Below are 20,819 nucleotides of genomic sequence, written 5' to 3' on the forward strand. Positions count from 1 at the left end.
GCTGAGGGAGCTGGGGTTGCTTAGCCTGGAGAAGAGGAGGCTCAGAGGAGACCTTCTTTTTCTCTACAGCTACCTGAAAGGTAGGCATTGGTCTCTTCTCCCAGGCACCCAGCACCAGAACAAGAGGACACAGTTTCAAGCTGTGCCAGGGGAGGTTTATGCTGGGTGTTAGGAAGAAGGTCTTCACACAAAGAGAGATTGGTCATTGGAATGTGCTGCCCAGGGAGGTGGTGGAGTCACCATCACTGGAGGTGTTCAGGAAGAGACTGGATGAGGCACTTGATGCCATGGTTTAATTGATTAGATGGTGTTGGGTGATGGGTTGGACTCGATGATCTCTAAGGTCTTTTCCAACCTGGTTAATTCTATTCTATTGTATTCTAAAATATAGCTGCAGATTTGGAGCAGAAAAGCAGCAAAATCTGCCCTCACACGCAGGTTCAATGCAGCTCCTACAGTGGACTCTGTTTAGCCAAGCCAGTTCTCTGGTCCATGGTAAATGCATATATTGATCCTATGGACTTGGAGGGCTTTTCCTATCTGTTTCTGGAAGCCCAAAAAGGGTGATAAATGTTACTTTCCCAAAACCAAGAGCTGAGCTCTGATGCTTCCATTCTGAAGTAATCTTGTAAACCACTGTTTTGCAAGGTGGCAAAGAGAGTTGACACAGCAGTCTATAATCACACTGCAAGATGGTTGGGCAAGGAATAACTGGCTTGCTTGTGGACACTCTCAAAGCAAAGCTCTTGGTAATGGTAATGTTCACAATATTAGGTGACAGGTGTGTTTCTTTTTGTGTGGTTTAGGTGAAAAGAACTACTTTGACTACTTTGTCTGATGCCGTAGGAAGACACCCAGCAGCTTCATATTGTCATTATTTGGTATTTACAGAACAGTAATCATTCCTTTCCTTAATTCTTTATTTTACTGCCAGCCCTGTTGAGGTCTGTAGTTTGGTTTGGTGGTGATGGGTGGTAGCAAGACTGGTGGCTAGCAGGAGAACTGGGATAAAGAGTTTTGAATGGGTGAAAAAGCTGGAGGATGAACAGAGAGATTTGAAAGGACAAATGCTGCCCCAAATGACATGTCCTAAGGTCACACTGTTTATCAGCAATAAGATGAGTGTCTAGACTGTATTAAAAAGCAATCATGTGAATACCAGAAGTAATTAGGCCTGGTTTTCAATAGACTCTTCTTTCATCATTGTTCTGGCACTTAGCTTAATTAAGAAGCCGAACTTTAGACATTCTTTGTCCTCTTATTGAAATAAAAAGCTAGCTTATTTAAATAGGCTAGTCTGATTACTGCAGTCACTACAGCTCCAAGGAGGAGACCCAGCAGTGGTGAAATTACTTATCCCTGCTAGTGCTGTTTCCATAGATCCAGAAGAAGGGTAAAAGGCCAAGATCACACCACACCTGAGGGGATTGATGACTCTAGGTCTCTAGAGCTCTTGGTCAGACTAGAACAATGTCAGAGATGCCACTGAAGAGTAGTATTTCATGTTAAGGTATTGAGGGTTGTCTTAATCCTCTTTGCCAGAAGCCTTGACCTTTCTGCTGATGACCCCATTACTGTTTTGTGGGTGTCTGTTCTCCAGGCTTTCGTTAACATCTCTGCCCTCAAATTACTATGAGGGAGTGCTGGGCACTCCAGGATGACTGTGTAAAGGTAGGAGAGTACCATAGAATAAAGGAAGATAAAGTAGGGTGCCCAAAGGTTGTGACCTACCTGAGCACTCACTGGTTCTGTATTGTCATTGGCCGTGCACGCAGCTACCTAATGTGCTTGCCATGCTTTGGACTCTGGTTTTGCCTGACATGTAAAACGAGGAGTATGAAATGCGTTGTAACCGCGTGCAATGGGGGCGGCAGGGCCAGAGGAGTATAGGGAGGAGACTTCCCTGGTTTGAATCTGTCCTGAAACACTGTTCCAAGAGTTTTGCAGGGTAATAGTTTTGCATGTAGGTATCTTGTTTGGAAATCTTGACGCCTTGCAAATGATAGGCTTCGGATTGAAGGAGCTAGCTCTCAATCTGAAGCTCGTCAGAGTTGTGTGGCTTTCATTTTGCTTCTAAATGTGGTGCTTTTATTAGGAATGCTAAGCCTCTGAAAGTAGTGGTGCCTCTTAATTATGCTCAGGCAAATATGAGCATGCAAGTTTACATGCTTAAAATACACAAATTAATGAGACAGTACTTGTAGGTACATCTGCAAATGCATAGTGTTTGCCTCTTGCAGTAGTACTGAATTTTACCTTTTCTGCAGTCTGTGAATTAATGTCAGCTGAACTTTAAAAAGCTATTCTCTAAAAATCCATTGTACATATTCCTTAAACATGTTATGACCTTCAAAACAGATATTTGATTGGTTTTGGTGAAGGCCTCAGCTTACTCTATGACACTTTATGAAAGGACTTTGTGGTCTTAATCCAGTACATACCAAAATACCGTCACAATGAGCAGAGTAGGAGAGCAGGCTTGAAAAGAGAATGCAGACTGACTTTTTCCAGCCTTCAAATGGAAGAGGGGTGGGGGGTGGAATAACAACAGCAAGTCTCCTGTTGAATTAAAATTAAGGATAGTCTGTCTCATATTCTGTCTGAGCCTGCAGGCAAAGATACCTTATTTTGCCACTTGTCTCGTCTTGTAGGTCTTTTGTTTCAGAAATTATCTGAAACCATTAAAAGTCTCCCACCATTCTTTGTGGAATTCTTTTAGGTGCAACTTCTGATTTTTCACATCAAGCTTTGTTGCTGGATTCACAGATTTCATCCTTGTCATGTATCAGGTGTTATTAGGGGGGGCGGAAATCGAAAGGACCATAAACTGTGTCTTATAAAATGCATATACATATGGAAAGTATGAGGAGATGTTTTGTGGCTGGGTTGGTTGGTTTGTTTTGTCTGGGTTCGGTTATCTTCTAAAACAAACAAACGAAACAACCCCCCCTCACCCCCCTTGCCTAACAATAGACCTAGAATTGAGGAATGGTGTTGCTTAACACCTTGTCATAAAGTAGCATTGTACTAGAAGGTCTTTTTTTTCCCCTAGCTTTGCTGGGCTTCCTCATCTGAAAATAAAAATGGCCACATTGCAGACGTTGTTCTAGAAACAAGTAGCATGCATTGTTTTCAAGGTACAATGCAGAGGAAATGCAATTGTGCATGAGGGAGAGTTCCCAAAACAGTATGCCATGTTACTTTGGGTCTCATGAGGAAAGTGAAATAATATCCTGAAGCCCATCTGTTATAATGGCCAAGTTTACTGCTGACAGTTAAGTGGCTACCAGAAGAACTTTGCTAAGAAGAAACCCATTTCTTGGTGAGATGTCACTCCATGTTTTGAAAGCTCCACTCAAAAGCAGTGTGAAAAAGGATACTATACAGGGTTGTCACAAGGTGAGAAGCTGTAACTTCAAGAGCTTTTGAGCCCCGTTGAAGAGTTTCTCTGCAAGCTCTTGTGTTTCGCCTTTTGGGCCTGTCAGAAGCCACAGACAGTCACACCTCTGTCCTGATGTGGCCCTCCCTTTCGTCCTCTGCAAATTCAGTAACCAGGTGCCTCTGTGAAAGCACCCTCAGAGGCAGCTGCTCATCACTCTTCTCTAGTGTGCGTTCAAGGTGCATCTTTCTCCAGCCATGTTCAGGACGTTCCAGGTCCCTTTATGCTGTCCACACCCTTTAGCCTAATGCAAATGGACCCATGAGTCAACAGGATGAGGGAAAGGATTGTGTGAGGTTAACTCTAAAATCTGAAGGTTTCCTGTTACAGCTAAGCAAACTGTATGTGTGTGAGCTGCCTTTCACTGTACCAGGAAGATTGTTCTGTAAACAACTGCTGAAACAGGGCCTTATAGAAGGTCCTCATTGATTCATGGTGTGTTTGGCAATGCATTTCATAGAAATATTACAAAATGTATGTGGTCCAATGAAATGCCTGCAAATTAATAGAGAAGAGCAAGTGCTCTATCAGTAGAAAAACTGAAGAGGTGGTTGCTCCCTAGTAACAGCCGAATTGCTAAGGTGTCTGTTTCACAGAACAAACATTTTCTAGCACTGATCTTTTTATTTCTTTGCCCAAAATACTGTAGGTTTGTTTAGCCTTGACAGAAAAACTGAACTTAATATGGCTTGTGTCTGCATTACAGAACCTAATGAATCTCTGAAGGAAGGGGGTGGCAATGTGTAGTTGTGCATGCATCCTATGTACCCATATCTGAGTTATGGAAGTGCTATCTTTAAAAAAATATGTCAGTCTCACAGTATCACCAAGGTTGGAAGAGACCTCAAAGATCATCGAATCCAACCTGTCTCCACAGACCTCATGACTAGACCATGGCACCAAGTGCCACATCCAATCCCCTCTTGAACACCTCCAGGGACGGTGACTCCACCACCTCCCTGGGCAGCACATCCCAATGACGAACGACTCGCTCGGTGAAGAACTTTCTCCTCACCTCGAGTCTAAACCTCCCCTGGCACAGCTTGAGACTGTGTCCCCTTGTTCTGGTGCTGGTTGCCTGGGAGAAGAGACCAACCCCTTCCTGGCTACAACCTCCCTTCAGGTAGTTGTAGACATCAAGAAGGTCTCCCCTGAGCCTTCTCTTCTCCAGGCTAAGCAACCCCAGCTCCCTCAGCCTCTCCTCACAGGGCTGTGCTCAAGGCCTCTCCCCAGCCTTGTTGCCCTTCTCTGGACACGCTCAAGTGTCTCAATGTCCTTCTTAAACTGAGTGGCCCAGAACTGGACACCGTAAGCAGTATTTATGCACTGTTTGTCTCTCAGTAGGTACTGTCAGTTCCTTCCCATAGAAAGCTTTTTGAAGGTAGTCTAGCAGACAAATCCAGAGTTCTTTGGGAGTGAGTGGGAGCTGGGAATTCACTTCCATTAGGTTTTCTAAAAGTCCCAGGCTTCATTTAATAAAACTAAAACCCTTCCATCCTAAAAAGCCTGGAGTTAGGTTAGAAGGAGAAGAAGACAGTCCTTCCCCTGTTGGGAAGAGGCAGGCTCTTCGAGCAGGGATAAGCCTGACCCATTGATTTGTTTCCGCAGGACTGTGGCGTTCCGGAAGTTGAGTTCTGCCTGGCAGCTGGTGGTACAGAAGGGCTTCCTATCTGCATACAGAGTGCAGCTGCCAATTTAGAAGAACTGGATGCTGAGAAAACCCCTTATATAAGAGTCAAATCAGGAGTGTGAGTACTGAACCTTTTTAAGAGATATTTTGCCAGCAGGTAAGGGATAACGTCATGGGATGAAAGTCAGCTAGAGAAGCAGTATTTGGGGGCTTTCACTACAATTCTTTTAACATAAAGTTAGATATTCCCAGCTCTACACTTCAGCATTGTGCTGTGTGGGCTTCTAGTAGTAGAACCAAGTTTTTGAAGACATTGTTCCTCCTGTTGCTGGCAGAAGTCTTCTGTATTTCCATCTTTTAGTAGCTTTATAAATAGAAGCAGCAGCTCAGCTTCTATTTCATTGGAGAATAGCTGTTGTTTCCCTAGTCACTGCCCTGTCGTAGCACTGTGACTGAAAACACAAAATATTACATCATCCAAGCATTTCTCAAGCTACAGCCATATCCTGACTTTCTGGAGAGAGATGATGCAATATGATAGAGGCCCCTTGGTAGCCCAGCATTTCCTGTACTGAGCAGCCTAGTCTGTTTCACAGACAAATGGCCAACACAACAGTTCTGAAGGTTGGGATTTGAGTGCCTCTTCCCATAAATTGCTGCAGAATGACATTGACTATTCTGTTACAAGAGTCTTGAGTTTGCTTTTCTGTGTGAGCCAAGCCTTCCCTCCCACAGTCTCACAATATGTCTGTGAAACTGGAGGTGGTGGAGGAATTAAAAACAGTCTTAGTTTTGATAGCACTTAGTACAGTTTTTAACTGTTATGGTCTGTGTGGGTAGTTTTAAGAAAATTGCTTTCCATATGACTCAGTGCCTCTTCCTCTGTTGCTTATTTGGTCTGCTAGCCCTGTGTCCATCTTTTACATTTGCTTTTCCTTTGGAAACAGTCTGAAGGAGTCTCAGCATTTTTAATCTTTATGTCAGAATGACAACAGGAGTGTTACAAATCACTGTATTTTAATGACCTCACTTGAAAAGCAGTATTACTGATAATAGAAGCCTTTTAATTCCTAAGCTGACAATCCTAGGTAAAATTTGATGCATCTCATCCTCAGTGCTGACATCAATTTTATGTGCATAGAATACATAGAATAAACCAGGTTGGAAGAGACCTTCAAGATCATTGCGTCCAACCCATCAACCAATCCAACACCACCTAAACAACTAACCCACGGCACCAAGCACCCCATCAAGTCTCCTCCTGAACACCTCCAATGATGGCGACTCCACCACCTCCTCAGGCAGCCCATTCCAATGTGCAATCACTCTTTCTGTATAGAACTTTTTCCTAACATCCAGCCTGAACCTCCCCTGGCGCAGCCTGAGACTGTGTCCTCTTGTTCTGGTACTGGCCGCCTGGGAGAAGAGACCAACACCCGTCTGTCTACAACCTCCCTTCAGGAAGTTGTAGACAGCAATAAGGTCACCCCTGAGTCTCCTCTTCTCCAGGCTAAGCAACCCCAGCTCCCTCAGCCTCTCCTCGTAGGGCTTATGCTCCAAACCCCTCACCAACTTTGTTGCTCTTCTCTGGACTCATTCCAGCAAGTCAACCTCCTTCCTAAACTGAGGGGCCCAGAACTGGACACAGGACTCGAGGTGTGGCCTAACCAGTGCAGTGTACAGGGGCAGAATGACCTCCCTGCTCCTGCTGGCCACACTGTTCCTGATGCAGGCCAGGATGCCATTGGCTCTCTTAGCTGCCTGGGCACACTGCAGGCTCATGTTCAGTCTACCTTCAACCAGCACCCCCAGGTCCCTCTCTGCCTGACTGCTCTCCAGCCACTCTGACCCCAGCCTGTAGCTCTGCATGGGGTTGCTGTGGCCAATGTGCAGAACCTGGCACTTGGATGTGTTCAGTCTCCTGCCCTTGGACTCTGCCCATCTGTTCAGCCTGTCCAGGTCCCTCTGCAGAGCCTCTCTACCCTCCAGCAGATCAACTCCTGCCCCCAGCTTGGTGTCATCAGCAAATTTACTGATGATGGACTCAATGCCCTCATCCAGATCATCAATAAAGATGTTAAAGAGCATGGGGCCCAGCACTGATCCCTGGGGCACACCACTAGTGACTGGCTGCCAGCTGGATGTGCACACAGTGTAATGAACTGGCTACTTAAAGTGAAGGAATCCACAGTTTTCATCTCTTTCATTTGTTTAGCTTGGACTGAGGAAAAGGCATCTGAGATCTTGACATTGATGCTGTTAGTGTGTTTCAATACAGCTCTGTTTTGGTGTGCTGCCAGTGTCTCAAACGCGTTACCTACTTCTTACGACTGCAGAAAGTTAAATCATTTTTATACAGTGTTTCTAGTTGTGATCTCTCTAATGAGATTAATAAACTCTTTATCCTTACTGTCACAGGTGGCTTGCTTATTCAGACTGCAATTACAAGGGAGATGTGGAGGTTTTGGAAGAATGTGGTTTGCCATCTGAAATTCCTTCAGCAGATGTAAAATCTCTGCGGCCCTTAAAAATGGTGAGGACTTCACAATTCTGTAATATGTTGTGTGGCTTCCTTTTGCTGTAACTGTCCCCCCCTAGACACAGCAAGGGCATGAGACTGAACACATCTGAGTTCTACACATTGGCCACAACAACCTCATGCAGTGCTCTGGGCTGGGGTCAGAGTGGCTGGAGAGCAGCCAGGCAGAAAGGGACTTGGGGGTACTGGTTGAGAGTAGGCTGAACATGAGCCTGCAGTGTGCCCAGGTGGCCAAAAAGGCCAATGGCATCCTGGCCTGCATCAGAAATAGTGTGGCCAGCAGGAGCAGGGAAGTCCTTGTGCCCTGTACTCAGCACTGGTTAGGCCACACCTTGAGTCCTGTGTCCAGTTCTGGGCCCCTCAGTTTAGGAAGGAGGTTGAGCTGCTGGAACGTGTCCAGAGAAGGGCAATGAGGCTGGGGAGGGTTTTGGAGCACAGCCCTGGGAGGAGAGGCTGAGGGAGCTGGGGTTGCTTAGCCTGGAGAAGAGGAGGCTCAGAGGAGACCTTCTTGCTCTCTACAACTGCCTGAAGGGAGGTTGTAGCCAGGTGGGGGTTGGTCTCTTCTCCCAGGCAACCAGCAGCAGAACAAGAGGACACAGTCTCAAGCTGTGCCAGAGGAGGTTTAGGCTGGAGGTTACGAAGTTCTTCACATAAAGAGTTATTGGCCTTTGGAATGTGCTGCCCAGGGAGGTGGTGAAGTCACCGTCCCTGGAGGGGTTCAAAAAGGGATTGGACGTGGCAATTGAAGCCATGGTTGAGTTAGTCATGAGGTGTTGGGTGACAGGTTGGATTTGATGATCTGTGAGGTCTTTTCCAACCTTACTGATCCTATGATTCTAAGAGAAAAGGCATTTGTTGGTTTTGCCCTTCACCCGCAGACATGAGTCCATCAGCCTGTATTATCTCTCTCATGGGATTTTTTAGGTTTCCACCATTTGTGATTAAGAAACTTGAAATACATGCAGCAAATTCTTAAAAGTTAATGTTAAAAATTGGTCAGTGTGAATTATGTTAAAACAACATAGTAAATATTTGCTTTAGATGGCTAACAGATTGCCCCCCTGCAGGCTTGGCAACACGCTGATTTGTTTGGAGGTCAGATTTATGGTGCCCCTTGCCTTTATGAATTGCCAGAGTATTCAAGCTAGTGTTTGATTTGGCCAGCACTGAAAATGGTGAATTCAATTACAAAGGCTTCATGCTCTGATAAAATTATAATATAATTTATGCTTTGGTATGTGTGTGTGTGTATATGTATATAAAAATACCTTTTATCCCCCCCCATCTTTTTTTAGGGTGGCCTAAAGGTACAAATGCCAATGGATGTCAAGGTAAGCACTGAGAACATTTAGGGGGGAAAAAAATATGAGCATGTTGGAAATAATCAAATCCTTCTTTACACTGTTTTCTTTTTGTTTGGTATGTGATGTTTGGTTAAGTATTCAGTGTTTACTGCTGAAAAAAAGGATGAATGCTGTCTCACCAGTGTTTCATGAGATGTAAAAGTAGTAAGCGTTTGTGTGTTAGGACGATGTGATTTTGGCATAGAAAAGCTGCAAGTCTTGTACAGAGTAAATCAAGTTTTCCTGACTGACACATCAGGAATGGGAAAATATCAGGAGAGGTTTTTGTGTTGAATGTAACGTACCAAGTTTCAAACAAGGGAAGGAGGAGAGGAGAAAGGGGGAAGAAGTAGGATATTTCTCAGTCTCAATACAGGAATCATAAGTGAGATCATGACCCCATCCAGAGTTACTGCTCATCCACCTTCCTTTTTCTAGTTCTCCACAAAAATGCTAATGCTTTAGGTAACTTTTAATTACACAAATACATGCAATAGTGTATTTGTCTACTAAATACTGCCATAAGTGTTAATACTATTAATAGCTTCTCTATGGCCTCAGGGAGGTGTTAACTGCAGTCACTTAAATAACTTAGCAGTGTACAGAGTAAAACATCTTGTCTGCTTGTGAAGGATTAAGCTCAGTGTGTCTAACTGTGACCAGGTGGGATTCACTGCAGGCTCATAGACACTGCCCAGGCACAGAACTGCAGGATGAGTCACAGTCATGTAGCTGCAGTGTGTTTTTGTATATAGAATTGTGTAAATAACTACTCTTCTCTGGAAATGTCTGCAAATAGCCTGACAAACCTGTCTAAATCCAAATAGGATCTCTTCAGCCTGCAGGACAGTCACACATCAGAAGGGCTGAGGAATGCAGTTCTGAATGCTCTTCTTGGAGGGGGACTAAAGCTGCTTTCCACATGCTGTAGCAGCACACGCAACCAAACGTCTGGTTACACTTTGGGGTGTACTCAAGGCATTGTTCAACATCATGTCTTCTAGATAATAATATATGAGAAAGCCCACTTTGAAGGGTGGTCCAAAGAACTTTCAGAAAATGTCAGTTCTGTCCCAGCTCTGTTTGGTAGTGAAGAGGAGTTTCAGGGAATCGGATCAATACGTGTAATTGGTGGAGTGTAAGTATAATTCACCTTTATATTTATTTACTGCAAAGCAGGGAATCATAACTTAAGACTGAGAAGTGGTAGCAAAGGGGTGATTAAAATTTTTCCCTGGTAAAATGTTTTTAAAAGAAAGGAATGTGTATTTCTTTTGTTAATTACCAGCTTTGAATAAAACCACCTCTCCATTATGGCTTCTCTGTTGAAGGGAATATAGGAACTAAGCATGTGAGAAGTGTGAAGTCAGTGTGTACCATTTGGATGCCAATATACTGGGCCATTTAGTTCCTTAATAACATCATTCACATAGAGCTTTAATTTATAGTGCTCTATACTCCTGGTAGTCTTTATTTAATGTGCTTTGCCACCCATTGCATGCTATCTGGAATTAAGAACATAGGCTAATTCTCCTTTGGTGAGGCCTCAGATGGATGCTGTGTTGCTGTGCCCCTCTCTGTGTCACACACACACAGAAGGGCTGTGTAACACAATCCTTGTATGGACTGCTCACGAGGTAGGCTCAGTGAGAGAGCTGCCAACCCCACACATTGTTCTTTCAATGTCTCCCAGGACCCAACAGGATAGGGCTGTTTGAAAGCATGCAATATGGTTGTTTCTGAAAAGAGTTTAACAATAGAATTGTCTTTAGAAACTTTTTTTGGTGGTAATAGTTCAGAGTAAAGTTTTGACGACAAGGATGCTTTCAGGCTGTTGTCAGACACTTGGAAGCAGTAAATTCAAAATAAATTCAGTTGTGAATGCTCAAATCTAACAGCAAATACCTTGTGTATTCACTATGTGGGAGGCCTCAAATTATTAACAAATCATTCTTCTCCCTGTTGTGGCAGTCTTTATTTTTAATGCTGCAGTAGCTTAAACAGCTGAATTAGTGTAAACTAAATGGTACTAACAGGACAGCTCTCCCTGCCTGCCTGCCAGACTTCAGTGCTGACAGAATTTGTACAGCAGTTCTAATCACTGCAAGGGAGCTTTAATGAAAGGAATGCTTACGAGAGAGGAGGAGGGGGAAGCACTTTTTCAAGTTAAGATCCATTAGAGCTTTCAAAGTTGAAGTGGAAATGCCTTGTTTTAATTGAGCTTTATCTACTTGTTCATAATACTTTAAAAGGTTGTATTACCTTAGTAGTGAAACATACTGCATCTGCAATATATTGTATGTACTTGGGTCACTTGTCTGATATGTATGGTTTATGTAGGAGCAGGAAGCAGTATCAGTGGGGGAAATTTTGTTCCGCTGAAAGCTATTACTTTTGTCACCAGCAAGTGGAGAATCTCTTTGTTTATTAACACACTAAAAAGATCCACTGCTTTTTTAATCATTAGCAGCTGGCAGTTTGCAGCATTTTGGCTGTTAGGTGCACAGCAGCTTCCAGAGTACCAAACGCTGGTATTGGGAACATGGCTGATGGAGAAGGAAGTACATGCAGAAGCATTACACAAATAAACTGTTGTTTGAGAGAGAATCACATGGTGCAATTTTGATCCACAAAGAGCACTTCATGAGTGCCTGTTGTGATTTCAAACAAGCAGTGCTTTGTCAGCTAAGCCTGTGATACTTGTTTTAGTGTTCTTAGGATGTTCTCTTCCCCTTTTATTTGTTATCATATATGCAGTTGATTTGCTTTTAGTTATTTCTCTCTCTTTGCTTGTGTTGTTGCTGTAGGTGGGTTGCCTATGATAAGAAAAACTACAAAGGCTGTCAATATTTGTTGGAGGAGGGAGATTATGAAGACAAACCCTCTTGGCAGGGAACTGACAGTGTCCTCCTGTCTTTCCGGTTCCTTCAGGCTGTAAGTACTTGTATGAATTCCACACACATTATGCACAGTTCCCTACATAAAAAGGAAGGTTATTCTTCCTGTATGGCACAGCTGTCTTGGGTTTAGTCATTCCACCTTTTGCCCAAGTTCATTCTCATTCTTGTCCTACTTGCTGAAATTTAGCCTGCACTGTATACATTGTAAAGGAGAAGCAGGTTCTAAACAGCCTTTGTCAAGCTCACACAGGGAGTGTATCATGCAGCATTCCTTGCCTACCTGCCAGATTTTCCAGATATCTCCCTTTGCACTGTAAGCAATTAGAATCCCTAGAACAGATTTTGCTTTCAAGTTCAACATGCATAAATGTACAGTGCAGTTCTTTATTAAAACAAAAATAGCTTTTCAACACGACAGCTGTGGCAAGCCTTAAAACAGCAGTACCCTCTGTCCTCTGATTCTTCTTGTGCCAGAAAATTTTGGCAGCAAAATTAACCATGGTAAAAACAAGTCCCTTGTACTCTAATGTGTTCAGCTGGGGACAAAGGTGAAACAGTAAGAACTGCATCAGAGTCCAGTGTTGGAAGCAAAGTTAGACTTTTTTAGCAATGGGGAGATGTGAGATTAGAGTTTCTTTATCGTTTGCTTTGATTTGGAGGATTTTTTGTATGTTTGGATGTTTAAGGATCTTTTAAAAATACAGTAGTAACTCTGAGAGCTTCAAATACAGCTGCAGAGTGGCTTCATCTGAAAGCTAGGTTGTTCATTCTGAGATTGCTCACTCTCATTTGCTCAGATTGCTCTTACCTTCAGTGATAGTCCTGACCCAAGAGTTTTGTGAAGTTTGAACACAGGCATTGGAAGCAAACTTTCATTGTCTCAGCAGGCATTAGTAAACACAAATAAATGACAAAATTTTAAAGTTAATGGGAGCCCAAGAGGCCCTGGCTACTGTCACAATTAGCAGGTTTGATTTTTAGGAAAGTCACCTAGGAAAAGCAATGTTTCCAATCAGAATCTATCATACAGCTTGCAATCAAGATAGGAGAATAAACCAAATTGGAGAGAGATGTCCTTCTCTAAAGAATTTATTTTCCAGTATCTGAGACAGGAATTTTCTTCTAAGCCCCTGTTTTGAATGCACAGAGTTCTATTCAACCACTGACTAATCTTTACTCTTTCTTTACTTCCAAGCTATATATGTAGGATATTTGATTAACTTAAATTGATAGTTTTACATCTTCCTCTTGGCAGAGGATGTAATTACAAGTTTCAAATCATGCACATGCCTAGCCAGGATGACCTTCCATGTATAGGCAGATACTTCATTTGTATAGAATAGAATTAACCAGGTTGGAAAAGACCTCAGAGATCACCGAGTCCAACCTATCAGCCAACACCACCTAATCAACTAACCCATGGCACCAAGCACCCCATCAAGTCTCCTCCTGAACACCTCCAATGACGGTGACTCCACCACCTCCTCAGGCAGCCTATTCCAATGGGCAATCACTCTCTCTGTATAGAACTTCTTCCTAACCTCCAGCCTAAACCTCCTGTGGCACAGCTTGAGACTGTGTCCTCTTGTTCTGGTGCTGGTTGCCTGGGAGAAGAGACCAACATCCGTCTGTCTACAACCTCCCTTCAGGTAGTTGAAGAGAGCAATGAGGTCACCCCTGAGCCTCCTCTTCTCCAGGCTAAGCAACCCCAGCTCCCTCAGCCTCTCCTCACAGGGCTGTGCTCCAGACCCCTCCCCAGCTTTGTTGCCCTTCTCTGGACACCTTCCAGCATCTCAACATCTTTCCTAAGCTGAGGGGCCCAGAACTGGACACAGGACTTGAGGTGTGACCTAACCAGTGCTGAGTACAGGGGCACAATGACTTCCCTGCTCCTGCTGGCCACACTGTTCCTGATGCAGGCCAGGATGCCATTGGCCTTCCTGGCTGCCTGGGCACAGTGCTGGCTCATGTTCAGCTACTATCAACCAGTACCCCCAGGTCCCTCTCTGCCTGGCTGCTCTCCAGCCACTCTGACCCCAGCCTGTAGCACTGCATGGGGTTGTTGTGGCCAGTGTGTAGAACCTGGCGCTTGGATGTGCTCAATCTCACACCTGGAACAGTCAGGATGCTCTAATCATGAACAGTTAAAAACACAGGTATCATTCACACTCATGTATCATTCAAAGTGGCATATAAATATATACCAATCTGTACATATTGGTAGAGAGGTGTAAATTATAGCTCTTCTCAAATTGTTGCATAACTAAGGGCAATGAGCTGGGTGCCAATAAAATGACAAATGGCACTGGCATTTTGTTGTTTGGATTGACCAACAGACTGACTACCTCTCTGGGGGACAATACATAGGTTAGTGGTCAAGCTCATCAAATGCTCTCTTTGTGGCTTTGTAGACCATACTTAAATTCAGGATTTCAAAAGTGTTTTGGTACAAAATTTTTGTTTTCAAACAACTGGGGAAAAAAATCTCTAACTAGCTGTGTGTGCTGAAGTGAACATGGTAGCCCTTCTCTTGCTGCACAGTGACCATGGTAGCTCCTCTCTCTAATCCCAGAAATTCTGTGAGAACTTCTGTAAAGGTTGGAAGGATCTTTGACTCTGCAGGGGTGTTCCTTGACATCAAGTCTTGATTGGTATTCCCTAAAAATTCTGGTGTAGTCAGGTGAATTCAAGAGGCTCTGTAGAATATTGAGGTCTTTGTGAAACAGAGCAGAGTGACATTATTTGTAGTTAGCTGAGGTAGGGAGTGGGACTGGACATTAACCCTGCTCTTTATCTATATTGGTCTCATGGGTTTTTGTTTGTGGTTTTGGGGTTTTTTTGGCTTGGGAGTGACACCAGCTGACTTTGACACTGATGGCTTTAGGAGCAGACCAGACCTGATCAGTTTATCCTGGCTCACATGGCATGAAGCTGAAGCTAATGAGCCCAGTTGTACCTGGGTCAGTTCCAGGCAAAGTTGGATCAGATGTCCTTGTGCCATGCTCCTAAAGCAGGGAGCGTGGTGATGAAGCACGTAAGTGGCTCTGCAAGAGCCAGGCTGGATACAGGCTACCTCATTAGCCTGTGTCAGAACCAGCTCTGTCAATGTGGCTTAGTACTATGCAAAGCTTTTCAGATGTTCCAGTGCCATGGTGCTCAACATGACAGATTCCACCAGAGTCAGGAAAATCCAGCCTGTGTTTCTGCACACACAGGGTGACTGCACTTGAGCCCAGGCATTAATATAATTTCCCCACAAATCAGAAAGCTTAAACACCATGCACAAAGGAGGGATTTTTGCAAGTCATCCCTCCCACCCACTGCTTGAGATGTACATGCATATAGGCATACTGCAAGAGCTCTCAGTTGAGCTTTGTCTGAAATATTTCTGCTGTGAACAGTTTTGAGCTCTGCTGTGGGGATTTGGGGAGTGTTTTGAAAGCAAAGACAGAAATTGCTTGTAGAATTGTTTTCACTAGCGTACCACCAGCAGCATCTGTTCAGGAGTTGATCTGCTGGAGGGTAGAGAGGCTCTGCAGAGGGACCTTGACAGGCTGGGCAGATGGGCAGAGTCCAAGGGCAGGAGATTGAACACATCCAAGTGCCTGTGTTTTTAACTGTTCATGATTAGAGCATCCTGACTGTTCCAGGTGTGAGATTGAGCACATCCAAGTGCCAGGTTCTACACATTGGCCACGACAACCCCATGTAGTGCTACAGGCTGGGGTCAGAGTGGCTGGAGAGCAGCCAGGCAGAAAGAGACCTGGGGGTGCTGGTTGATGGTAGGCTGAACATGAGCCTGCAGTGTGCCCAGGTGGCCAGGAGGGCCAATGGCATCCTGGCCTGCATCAGGAACAGTGTGGCCAGCAGGAGCAGGGAGGTCATTCTGCCCCTGTACACTGCACTGGTTAGGCCACACCTTGAGTCCTGTGTCCAGTTCTGGGCCCCTCAGTTTAGGAAGGAGGTTGACTTGCTCGAATGTGTCCAGAGAAGGGCAACAAGGTTGGTGAGGGGCTTGGAACACAGCCCTGTGAGGAGAGGCTGAGGGAGCTGGGGTTGCTTAGCCTGGAGAAGAGGAGACTCAGGGGAGACCTTCTTGCTGTCTACAACTACCTGAAGGGAGGTTGTAGCCAGGTGGGGGTTGGTCTCTTCTCCCAGGCAACCAGCACCAGAACAAGAGGACACAGTCTCAAGCTGTGCCAGAGGAGGTTTAGGCTGGAGGTTAGGAAGAAGTTCTATACAGAGAGCCTGATTGCCCATTGGAATGTGCTGCCCAGGGAGGTGGTGGAGTCACCATCACTAGAGGTGTTCAGGAGACTTGATAGGGTGCTTGGTGCCGTGGGTTAGTTGACTAGGTGGTGTTGGATGATAGGTTGGACTTGGTGATCTCTGAGGTCTCTTCCAACCTGGTTTTATTCTATTCTATTTAGACATATTGGAGTCAAATATAGGCTTGTTCCTGAGGACAGCAGTTTGCACTGTGTGCTGGTTTGAGGGGCAGTTGCATTTGCTGCTTCTTGCAATTGGAAATAACAGATTCTGTGAAGCTGAGATTTGCTCCTGGTAGAATAGAACAGAATAGAATAGAATAAACCAGGTTGGAAGAGACCTTCAAGATCATCGTGTCCAACCTATCATCCAACACCACCTAATCAACTAACCCATGGCACCAAGCATCCTGTCAAGCCTCGCCCTGAACACCCCCAGCGACGGCGACCCCACCACCTCCCCAGGCAGCCCATTCCAGTGGGCAATCACACTCTCTGTGTAAAACTTCCTCCTAACCTCCAGCCTAAACCTCATGATTAGGGAGAGAACAAAGTTTCTGAGTCCTCTGGTGGAGCAGAGTATGTTGTCTTTGGAGCTTCCCCACCAATGTTTTCAAGTCTGAAATTACTTGCCTTGGTCTGAAAGTCCATTTTTAAGTATTTCTCCTTTGCTTACTGCAAGAGAAGCTGTAGTGAAAGCTTAGGGAGGAAAATGGATGGCTGAATTTGAAATGTGTTTTAAATGCACCTACAATTGTGGATGTATTTCAGCATTGAAAATGTAGCCACATTTTGTGCAGATTTGATCTAAATGATGGCTTTTCATGAGTTCTTACACAGTCTTTGCTTTAGGTTTGTTAGGGGTAGCTGTTTTTCATCTGAGCTAAAATGGCACTAGGTTGTGGAGATTTTCTTCTCAAAAGATGATTTTGACAGACCTGGCACCTGAATTTCTGCTGTGTACCTGAAGGTAGTTGCAACTTCTTACATAAATGAAAGAAGGAGATGGTAGGCAAACCAGTTTTGCTACAGAATTTGTTCCATCCCTGTTTAGTGTCCTGTAAACAACTCAGAGAGGTTGAGCCACATCAAATGTTGGTTCTAAAGTGGTGTTTCATTATTCATCATATAAAGACATCGTGTCCTCTAAAGAGCCTGTTTGATCAGGTTCACCTGACTACATGAATCTGGCTACATGCTTGGTCTGGCCTTAATTTTTTTAAGTGGGTTTTGATTGTTGTATGGTTTTGTTTTCTCAGTGTACTGCTGTCTGGTTGGTAGCTTGTAAGGGCTGGAAAGTGTCCAGAGAAGGACAACAAAGCTGGGGAGGGGTCTGGAGCACAGCCCTGGGAGGAGAGGCTGAGGGAGCTGGGGTTGCTTAGCCTGGAGAAGAGGAGGCACAGAGGAGACCTTCTTGCTCTCTACAACTGCCTGAAGGGAGGTTGTAGCCAGGTGGGGGTTGGTCTCTTCTCCCAAGCAACCAGCACCAGAACAAGAGGACACAGTCTGAAGCTGTGCCAGGGGAAGTTTAGGCTGGATGTTAGGAAGAAATTGCCCATTGGAATGTGCTGCCCAGGGAGGTGGTGGAGTCACCATCCCTGGAGGTGTTTAAGAAGAGCCTGGATGAGGCACTTGCTGCCATGGTTTGGTTGATTAGATGGTGTTGGATGATAGGTTGGACTTGATGATCTCGAGGGTCTTTTCCAACCTGGTTAATTCTAGTCTAGTCTAGTTGTTTGATAGCCTTTTCTCTGGTTTGCACTATGTACTTATTTTCAAGTTACTGGGACACTACTGAATGTTTCAGAAACAAATCTTATTTAAAAGTTGAAGGAACACAGTGATTGGATTGCCGTTTTCCCAAGTAGTGCCTGAACTCTGTGCCTAAAATTCCAAAGTGGTTAAAAAGTTACAGATTTGAACCTCAAATTCAATTAATTTGGAGCTGTGTAACTAACTGTGCTGGCTGAAAGCAGAAAGCAATGTCACATGCCTCTCTAAGAAAGAACAGGACAGTGTCATGTGGGATTTATTTTGTAGCTAGAGTGATTAGTTATACAATGGATGTATCCAGAAACTACAAACCTGGTGATCCTGCCCCATCTTCTCTTCTCCATGATTACTGCCATGTCACTGGGAAGGGATCACAGGATCATAGACTGGTTTGGGTTGGGTAAAGTCCAAATCTACTCTCGGTAAGCTTCAGTCCATTCCCTCTTGTCCTATGCCAACAAGCCCTTCTAAAAAAGTCCCTTCCTGGCTTTCATGTAGGCCTTCTTCAGGTACTGGAAGGCCACTATAAAGACTTCCTGGAGCCTTTTTTTTTCCAGGCTGAACAGCCCCAACTCTCGCTGCTTGGATTAGAAAGGAGAACTTGAAGTAAAAGACTGTAGTCATGAGACTGCTTGAAGTAGTCACTTCTGAAGGTGTGGGAAGTTTGGTGGTAAATCCCTAACCCTTCTCTTTCCCACACAGGCATCTTTGCACTCTCAGTCATCCTCATTAGAGGAAAGATGATACTAAGGAGCATCAGGTGGTGGTGGTTCTCAGTGAAAACCAGGCTTCCAGCAAAGCACTTCAATACCAAACTATACCCACAGAAATGACCTAAGTCCATTCACTGCTTTGTAAAGTTTTATTTCAGGCCACAGCTCTTTTCCAAGATGTTTTATGTTGTGAATCCTGGCTCAGCTGTGACACAGAGTCATCTGAGTCCTATGCTGTCTCTTAGGATTTCATTGAATCATCAGTGACGCTTTTTGAGTCTGATGATGAAGATGGGAAAGCGTTAGACATCATCAATGAAGAAATCCCTGACTTGGAGCAAGCTGGATTTGGCTCAGAGACGAGCTCAGTTCTTGTGAGAAGTGGAGTGTAAGTCTACTGAAGTATATGGATGGAAATATGAAGTATTTTTGTGCACAGTTGGGTTTGAGTACATCTCTTGAGAGACTGTATTTCACGTGGTGCAGATGGTAAACGTCTGGGGGAGAACAGTGTTTATTTCAGTTTCCTTGGTAAATGGAAGAGAAAAAAAATCTTAGGCTTTCTCTAAACCCCATGCCAGCACCTTGATTTGGATCTGGACATCCTTGCTGCTAGAGAAAACTTGTGCTGTCCCACCAGAGGTCACAGGGACTGCAGTTTCATAATACAGCAGCAAAGTAACACAGAAAAGGGATTTTAGTTCTATTAAAAAAGGATGAGCTGTGCCTTATTTGTAGTAAAGTCAGGGGTCTGGCACCAAAAGTTCTTTAGGGAACTATTTCAACTGAAAACAGGAGGTTAAGCCAACAGATGTAGAAGACATGGACAGAGTAGACTTGGCTAACTTTTGCTGTGCATAGTGAAGTCCCAGAGGAGAATAAACAGCACAATTACAATAAATAAGGAAGGTAAAAAAGACTGCCTGCATCATGTGTTGATGGTAAACTGATGGAGCAAGAACAAACCTTTAACATTCTAGAAGCTTAAAAAAAGTGTGGGGGAACTAGAATGCTTGGCATGAAATAACAGCTCTGATACAGCAAATACCACAGAGCCAAGGGGGTGATACTGTGCATAAAGAATGATATCACATGATAGAACTTAAAATGTAGGGGGGAAACCATTATGGAGTCATGAGTGGAAATTTCTGTCTTCACTTTTCTGTCTTCATTTTGAAAGTGCAGTATTAACATTGTCATACCTACCCTCATGGTGATGATGATGATGATGATAGGGATTATCAGCTGTTGAGTGAGACTGAAAAAGCTTCAAACTTAGGATGCATAGCTATAGTGTGAGATTGGAACTCAGGGACTGGATATTAGTGTCTCATGAGGATGAGGCAGAAGGATGAAAGGCTGGGACTCAGCTTAAAAAGAGATGGCTGAGGTGGGGTGTGAATGCAAAATTCTGGAGATGGTAAACAAGCTTCATGCAGCAGTGTTTGCAGAACCCTGCCTGGCAATCATTGGAGGGTGCTTTACAGAACTATCTAAGATTTCTTTAAAACAGACTAGAGGTGGGGAGCAAAAAGCTTTTTTATTGTACTAGAGGCAATGAATTACTGAAACTTGCTCCTAAAGGAGGCTGTGGTAGCAGACATCACCAGGAGGTTTAAAAAAGCATTAGACAAATTCACAACAGATTCATAAACAGGTGCTAAAATGACTAGGAAGGGAGGTACCCTCTGATATCCCTAGTATAATAGCCTCAGGTGCTGGATGATAGAGAGAGGAATGGACCACCAAAAGCAGTTAAGTTGGTGACATCTCTCTAGCCAGCCTCCATCTCTTTTTGCCACTGATACAGAGCTTGTGCAGGACTAGAGGGACCTTCAGTCTCACTGGTTGGAAGTTTTTCCTTCTTAAATCACAACAGGGAAAGCAGGATGAAAGAAACTTGAACTGCCAACTGTTGCAAGCTTTTACTTTATCTCCCAATACCAAGGCTTCCTCGTGTATTTCTGTTTCTTCCTGCAACATTTTTCTTACATCCAACTGACAAAGTTGAAAGAAAACCCCCTCTGGTGGGGGGCTGAACAAATAAAGGCTCAGCTGAGAGAGCTTTCAGAACCTGTCAGTTATGTGTCTTTCCTCTGGGCTTCTGAGGAAGATACCATCTCCTGCTGAACATATATTTGATAGAAAGGCAGACACCCACTGTTGTGTGTTTTGCCAAAGCAAAAGCAGAAAATCAAATGTGAGACTTGCCTT

At 44.2% G+C, this 20,819-nt stretch overlaps 1 protein-coding gene across 1 annotated transcript in view; it reads left to right on the forward strand.

Annotated features, from left to right (window-relative positions):
• The first annotated feature begins 3,327 nt into the window (after window positions 1-3,327).
• CRYBG3 (crystallin beta-gamma domain containing 3) overlaps window positions 3,328-20,819 on the forward strand; it is a 43,457-nt gene continuing 25,965 nt past the window's right edge. Inside the window, exons 1-7 of the mRNA XM_054166140.1 lie at window positions 3,328-3,399; window positions 5,048-5,187; window positions 7,488-7,602; window positions 8,904-8,939; window positions 9,956-10,089; window positions 11,759-11,885; window positions 18,851-18,993. Of these exons, the coding sequence (XP_054022115.1) occupies window positions 3,328-3,399; window positions 5,048-5,187; window positions 7,488-7,602; window positions 8,904-8,939; window positions 9,956-10,089; window positions 11,759-11,885; window positions 18,851-18,993 (767 nt within the window). The remainder of the gene's footprint in view (window positions 3,400-5,047; window positions 5,188-7,487; window positions 7,603-8,903; window positions 8,940-9,955; window positions 10,090-11,758; window positions 11,886-18,850; window positions 18,994-20,819) is intronic.

The sequence above is a fragment of the Dryobates pubescens genome, chromosome 12, assembly GCF_014839835.1.
Source record: "Dryobates pubescens isolate bDryPub1 chromosome 12, bDryPub1.pri, whole genome shotgun sequence".
Taxonomy (NCBI): domain Eukaryota; kingdom Metazoa; phylum Chordata; class Aves; order Piciformes; family Picidae; genus Dryobates; species Dryobates pubescens.